General features: G+C 37.2%; 1 protein-coding gene across 1 annotated transcript in view; it reads right to left on the reverse strand.

The window, feature by feature from the left end:
* The window catches only part of LOC107101961 (cadherin-23-like), a gene marked incomplete at its 3' end in the record, with an annotated part of 164,952 nt that overhangs the window by 132,792 nt on the left and 24,116 nt on the right, over positions 1-8,044 (reverse strand). The window contains exon 2 of the mRNA XM_015401062.1: positions 1,147-1,246. Coding sequence (XP_015256548.1) covers positions 1,147-1,237 — 91 coding nt within the window. The remainder of the gene's footprint in view (positions 1-1,146; positions 1,247-8,044) is intronic.

The following is an 8,044-nucleotide window of genomic DNA, read 5'->3' on the forward strand; positions in this document are numbered from 1 at the left end:
AGTCAATGAGTCGATGCAATCAACTGGTTTTCCTTAGATAGAAAACTTTGAATCAATCTGACTGTGATGACATTTGTTGTGAATTGGCGCTATATAAATAAACTGAATTGAATTGATTCAAGCAAATTTGACATTTTTTTCTACATGGACATAGACTGCGCGTTTTAGCCCTTTTCGGTCCGATTCTCCGGTCGCGAAATGTTTTTGGATCGGGCCGAGTTTCAGCCTCTTTCTGCGTCACGTAGTAACCAGGGGGTAAGGAGGGGCTATTAGCCTCTCAGGAAGGAGAGCTACGAACGACTATGAGCTGATTTGCCTGAACCTCACGTGCTGCAAATATGCAAATAAGGGAGTTCTTGTTTTTCCAGATTGACGAATCTGACCAGCGGCATCTCTTGGCGCCAAATCCGACGTGTGGTTTTAGACGTAGTGTGAGCAGGAAGATCGCGTCAACGCATCAGGTCCGTAGTGTAAGAATATACATCTTGAGCATTGTACAGTTTGAGCTGTAGCTTAGAACAGCTATTGAAAATATTGTACAGTGTATGCCCAGCCTTAGTAAAACTAAAATACATTTATAAACTACTTTTTACCAAATGTTCTGTGCCAATAAACAGGAATGATAGTTTTTTTCTCTTTTTTGTCATAATGTAAAAACACAGCAATCTGGAAAAACTGTAAAATATCTGTTATGAGGTAGTTGCTTGTACAGCTAAACATTTTCTGGGTTTTCACTTGTTGCTACAAATAAATTCAGTAGCAACGCTTTAAAGTTTTGTGATCAAACTTGACTTAATTTGTTTCTTCCAAAGCCAGATATGGGTAATCTTTAATTCATAGCTTTCCTTTGTTTTATCACCCATAGATTATGCAAATATTTTAGTGAGGTTTTTTCTGTTTTTTTTTAATGATTAAAATCTAAATACACAGATTTTCACAAATAAAAAACCGAACTTTTAAATGAAAGCACCAAATTCAGCTGCAGAGGGAATATGAAGACTTTAGAATGTAGCACAAACAGACGTCGATCAGGGTGGAAATTATGCAGCCTAAATACCTTTCATGTAGCTTCAAATCTGATAAAATGAAACACCAATCTTTCAGGCTTTACATGTAGTCACTGTTTAAAGGAAAAAAAAGACTCACCTTCACAAAATGATTGGAGAACAAGGAAAGGAACGAGGAGCTTAGCAGCCGTCATCCTGCACCCTGAACCCACAAACGAAACCCACGACATCGCCTGCACCTAATGAAAAAACACACAAACAGAAAAAACGGTCAGTTTTATTTATTAACTATATCAGCTTGGCTTTTATGTCAATTCACAGACAGCAGCTAATCATTTTACCCCTTTAACAGTTATATGTGAAGGTTTTAGAGCAGCTTTAACAACCGATATAAGAGAAAGAAGTAGAACTATTTGACACCTAATATAGATTATAATGAAATATAACATATTTCTAACATTACTATTATAAATAATTATGTTATTTACTATATTTCTCCTAATTTTTTTTAAAGGAAAAAATGGAAACTGGTTGGGAAGATTAGAAAGGAATTGGTAAAATAATCTTTAGTGTTGCATGTTAGAGAGAAAGTGGATATGCTGGTGATTGTAATTATAAAAAAAAAAAATGTCTACAGATCAATTTGCATCAGGGCCACTATTTATCAGGGTATTTATATATATATTTTTTTTTCAATCATAAAATATAAACTCTTACATTTCTAAACTAAGTCTGTATAATCAAAAGAAGGATTTATTCTGTCTTGAAAAACCAAACAAGTGCAAATATCCATGTTAGTTCAATATTATAACAGCCCAGTTCAACATTATGGATTGTCTACAGGTTTAGAAAATGTTAATTTCCTGTAAACACACATCTAACATCGGGGGAATAATAATAATTGGGAAGATTTTAAATTTTAGACAGTTTTGCCATTTAAAATGGCCCTTCCCAGTCAAACGCCGCCTACTCCCCTGCGACTCCCAGCAAAATCCCCTCCAACTTCCATCCACTGGCCTTCTACTGGACGTGCATTTTTTTTTACTCTGCCTCCACCTTTTCACTGAATTACAGGGTCTGACCAGAAGATGATGCTTCTCTTTAGATCTTAATATCCATAAATAATGACAAAAAGAATATTTTAGCACAAAGATTGATGTTTAAAAAGGAATTGTAGGGGACCAGCCAGGGACAAGGGCCTGTCAAGGAAAGGGAATTTTTATTGGCTACTACAGTAATCACAGAACTAGTTGCATTATACTACAGACAAATTTTCTGTATTAATTCATTGTCTAGATTTATTCTGCTTTAATTTCCTCTAATCTTATTACACCTCTGTAATTTGTTACAGGGTTTTAAAGTGTAATTTTATTTTTCCCGAAAAAATTAGTTTAGCTAAATTCAAGAAAAACTTTAGAGATATTTCTGCTAATCTAAGGTCCTGTATTTTAATGACCCAATAAACTGACAGCAGAGTTAAAGGTCACAAAACTTAAAGCTACAGTGTGTAACTTTCAGCGACATCTAGCGGTCAGACTGCACACCGCAGCAACATGAACATCTCCCCCCCACCGCTTCTCCCCCCCAACAGTACGGCGAGCGTTACGGGACAAAATGTCTTCCACGACGTCCGCATCACCTTCCTTCTCAAGTGATGAGGTTTGTTTACATAGATAATTTTACAGATAGTATTTCATTAGTCTGTGTAGGGTATAGATTTCAGTTCATCTCTCTCAACTTGCCGTAGTTACTTTCGAGTGTAATGGGCGATCTCGCAATCGCTAGTTTGTTGGCTCTGCGCTGCCGTAGCGCAAAGATGTCTGCCTCCATGGCTGCGAGACCCGCTCCTATGTAATTATAAATAACGAATTCTAAGGCAACGCAAATATTAAGGTTAAGAGGCTGAGCTCGTAGATGATGATAAATAACATAGTTATGTATAATATATTACATTTCTGACTGCATATCCCTGTAATTATTACACACTGTAGCTTTAAATATAACAAAGCTTTGTTGTGTTCTCTTAAGGATGAGAAAAATGTGATTTATTTCAAGGCTTATTTTAAGGTGAGTGGGAAAGACATTTGAGGTAAAGGATGGTTGTGCTGTTTTTTAAAGATTAATTTGCTCTCCTTCGCATTCCTGAATGGTTGCATTTGTTCTTCTCTGTAGTATAAATCTATTTCCAGAGGTTGTTTCCTTTACTCTTGAGCTTTAGGAGCCTTTAATTTCTCCTCCTTGGTTTAAAAGCCAGAGAACATTATGTCAACTATTAGGAAAAAGTTATAACACCAACGCTCTATTTAGAACATTTCTACCGTATTTGAAGTATTGGGTTGGTTGATCCTCATTAGGAAACTCAGAGTAAATATAAAGACCTACTGTATATGATAAAATAATGTAAAAAGAAAACAAAAATTGTTGTTATTGAGAGGAATGAATGATGATGAATGACGATTCAGGTTGGAACAGACAGACGTGATGATTTTTAGAAAATTTGGGAAGGTCATAATTGCACCCCCCTTTCTCCATAAAACCACGGGGAGTTTAACAAAACAGCAAACTATAATTAGTTGTTTGTAGAGGAAATCCCATCAGCTCATTTTCTACCAAGAACTTTATTTTTTAAACACTGAAGCCTTTGCTTGACTTCAGGTGCAACTCGCTTAACCTGAAACACAAACGGAGCCCCCAGGCCATTGTCAGACTGTGCGGGAAAACTGAAGAAATAACACAGCGCAACCTTTCATCTTAAGACGGCTAAGACCTTGAAGAAGTCAGTTAACTGTGATCCGAGGCACTCACTGTTCGTGGCACTGATCCAGCTAAAAGGCAGCTGGATAAAATGGAGAAGACTAAAGGTTTAACTTGCTGCTATGGTGAAAAAAAAAACTTTAAAATACCTGGATATGATAGGAACAATTGTCTTTTCTTTTTAAATATGATTCTAAAATTCAAACTGATAATGCTAATATACTTGGATTGTCTTAAAGGCAAATATGTTTAGTCTTCAATCTGGTAAAACAGCAGGGCGACGGTGTCAGGTCGAGGTTGAGGACCCAAATGCAAACATGAGGGAGGCCCAGATGAGTTCTTGCAGGGAACAGAAACCAAATCCAAGAATCAAGAAACAGGAAACCAAAATGAAAACAGGACAAAACACACTCCAGGAGCCAAGCAAAGACAAGAAACCAGCCCTGAAGAACTGCACAGGAGGAGTATATATGGGAGACAGAACAAGGACTGGATTAATCAGGTGATATGGAGCAGGTGTGGATAGAAGTGACTAGAAGGGAGCCTGGTGAAAAAACTGGAAAAAGGGGGCAACAGAGAGTAACTAAAGACTGCTTAAATATAACACAAAATGAAAAATAAACCAAAGATCAACAAAACAGAATGACAGTTACTGAAACCTCAAAACTCAAATTCCAAAAGGGGAAAACCATAACAGAGGGTGATGTATAATCCAAATTCATTGCTTTGTGATTCAAAAAGTTTGTGATATAATTAAAACATATGTTTTAACATGTTATCTTGATTTTTTTTATTATTCTATTGACAGCGTGTGTCACAAAAACAATTTTTTGATTAGGTGTAAATGATTTTTGAAATTCTCTGTGCAGTAAGGTTTGAAGTTTAATGGTTACCTTGGTATGAAAAAGAAGCCCAATCGTTACTTTTACAAGAGGAGCATTTTTTAGGTTGTTCCCATCAACCTCAGTAAGTTGTTACATTAAAGCAGATTTTGCACAATTTCTATCTTAGTTAAATAACATGCTTTTTTAGACATCTCTGATGTTGATGCTATTTCCAATTATCAATTACTGTAAAAATTTATTCTCCAGGTGCACAGTTTGTATATTGTTAAAACACTTTACAGTTTAGTATTTTATTGTTTATCTTTTAACTCTTCATTATTGTTATTCTTATACATTTTTCTAAGGTTAAAATTTGTGTGACCATGTTTTCTATAATTTTTTTTTTGCCACTGTAAACACCAGAATTTCCCCATTGTGGGAGAATAAAGGGATTTTCTATTCCATTCCATTCTATTCTATTCTATTCTATTTTATTACAGCTTTTACTATAACTGTTATATTTATATGTAATTAAAGAACTTTATCATACATTATTATTTGTTTATTTCAAATAATATAGAATAAGATAAAGGTGAAGAAGGAGGTAAGGCAAAAAGTTTAAAGGGAGATAAGGAGACAGTAATGGAGGGAAAGAAGAAAGGAAGTCTAAAAACAGAACAAAAAAAGTATCATGGGTAAAAACAATCAGAGCATATAACAAAAAAAAAACATCACTGAATATTTCAGAATGATTCTTTTTTTTACAAAATGTTTAATGCTTCCTCTGCTGCTGAATTTAGAGTTTATCAAAACATCTGTGCATCAGTAAAGCTCTGCATCCAACAGTGGTCGTCAGAAGCCAGAGGCCGAGAGAAGAGTGGAGAAGAGCTACAGGGACATTTTCCAGCGGCTGCAGTGCAGATGCGTCAGGAGGCTACGGCGATGGGGGCTTTCCCCACAGCGGGAAACACCTGAGTAGATTAGTCAGGGGTCTAAAATCCCAAGACCCAAGGGGGTCCAGGACTCGCCATGCAGACTCCTCAACCCCACACTGAGGCAAGATCAAACAATCCACCAAGCAATCCCCGGCCGGCAGCCCCTGCACCAAAGGCCCCCATCGTAGAGGAGGAAAGCCAACTAACTCTGCTCCACACTCATTGCCTGACCAATCCAAAACATCTGCAGCCATACTCAGGAGTAAATCACAACAAGAAGGGACAAAGTACAAAACTTCTCCGAGCACATGAAGCTGAGCAGTAAAACACAGCAGAGAGCTTCAAACTGTCAGGCCAACACCAGCAGCCCTAACCCTCCTGTCCAAGAAGAGAGCGTGGGGAGGAAAGATCCTTTTTTTGCTGCAACTTTCCTCCTGAGTCCAGGGATGTTTCAATCCCAGTCTTTAGGGATCACCTTTCTTCATGTTTAGAGGTTTCTCTGCTCCAGCATACCTGAATCAAATATTTGCATTCCTGCCTCAGCAACCACCAAAGTCTGCAGAGGCCTTTTAATTAACTATTTGTTTTAGTCCGATGTTTGAAGGTAGGAAGACACCTATAACAAGGAGATTGGATTGGATCCTGAGGACCAGGACTAAAGCAGCCCTCGTTCTAGACACGCACAACAAGGGAGAGCATTGTTCCATGTTGAACGTATATCCAGTCCTCACCAAAAATGACTTCAGCATTTTTTATGTTGCTGCAATCCCTGTTCTACATTCTGATCATCACTTTCACTGCACCACAGCATTGATCTAACTTTTTTCTGCTCTTCTCCTGAATTATATATTTCCGCAATGAAAAGATTTCAATTCTTTCATTTTTAAAAATTTCTGCAAATTATGCCTTTAGCTAGAGAACGTAAATAACCAAATATAAGAGAGATTCTTCCAAGGCGACTAATTTTTATTTCAGATTCATCAAATTGACTGTAATTCATAACAAGTGAGAAAACAAAACGACTAATTGCTGAAATTAAATCCAAAGGTGACTCCAGGTAGCTTCTTTTTACATTTCTGTTTCTTTCAGCCAATATACATGTTTTTATCTTACTCCGCATATCACTTAAACCTGTCATAATCAGAGGGTAAATACACTTTGTAGATTTATTTGTTCAAGTAAAGCAGCCGAGTGAAATCTATCAAAAATGTCCACAAAAGAGCCGCACTGTGCTCAGCATAAACAATTAAACAACGGCTTTCAGAGCAATTTAAGTTTGGCCAAACTGTAAATCTTAAATAAATAAGCTGTTCCTTTTTGAAAGGCCAATTTAAATGAACGTTTCTTAAATGTCATCTGCTAATATTTGGAGCGTAACAAATAGTTTAGTTAGTTTTCCTGCGCCTGTGGAACAATTTGTTCTTTGTGTTGAGGTGGGTTTCACATGGATGCATGGATCTTGTTCACCATTTGTTGCTGCTCTTAAATGAAACACGCTCCTTATTCCACTGCTCTTAAGTTATAGTACCACTTGAAATAACAGGTCTGAAAATGACATGTTAATTAGTTTCATTTTATGGCTTTATGTAGCAGACCCGGCCACTGTCTGGCTAAGAAAACTGTGCTTTATGGTGGATACAGTAAACGCAGCTCCAATCACTCTATTCATAATGTAATGTGGGGGTTGGCAATCAAAAAGCCCATTTTGCTTTCCAGGGGCCCCGAGTCGGTCTTAGCTTCTACAATTAAAAATTAAAAGCAATTCATTGCTAACAGACTGTTGTTGCCATTGTTCAATCAAACACCTGGTAACTTTGAAACCTAACTCTATAATGCAAAGCTTTCTATGGCTTTCTAATGGTCAAGGAAACAAAAACTGTTTTCAAATGTTTTGAAGAGCTTCAGGTTTTAATACTAAGTCCCACTCAATGGCTTCAAAGTGTAAAACTGAGTAAAATCCAGAAAGAGTTATTAGAATAGAAGAGGTCCCTTGACTAGAGCATGGAGTTATCATTCTACAGAGCAGAAAGCTGAGCAGGGATGGGAAGAGCAGTGGTCAGCATCGGCATCTCGGTTTCTCTTCACTGACTATAATATCACCATCCATACGCTGGTGAAGATTCTCAGTAATCTCAGGTCAAAGTCATTAAAAAAAAAAAGTTAAAAAACAATCAATTGGACTTGGTTTCTAAGTTTCAATTTCCATCCAGGAAGCTTTTTCAGTTCAAAATGTAAGAATTAGCATTGAGTTCGAAGCTTTATATAGTAGCCCAAAAGCTTGTTTTGGCTTCGAAAACATGCAAATTGACCAGAAGAGCGGGTCTGTCCCTTAGGAGTGGGGAGTTGTTTTGGGTTCTTTGTTAGTCTGCAATACGCGATGGTAACCTGACTCCGCCAGATGGATTTGATCCGCATATTCATCTGGAAACCTTCTGTTGCAGTAATTTTGGGAAGGGGCGAAAATTGGTGATAGACGGGCCAAATAAACCAATCAGATCAACGAAGCATATGACGTACTAACAGA

The sequence above is a fragment of the Cyprinodon variegatus genome, unplaced genomic scaffold (genome assembly GCF_000732505.1).
Source record: "Cyprinodon variegatus isolate N-32 unplaced genomic scaffold, C_variegatus-1.0 Scaffold1178, whole genome shotgun sequence".
NCBI lineage: Eukaryota > Metazoa > Chordata > Actinopteri > Cyprinodontiformes > Cyprinodontidae > Cyprinodon > Cyprinodon variegatus.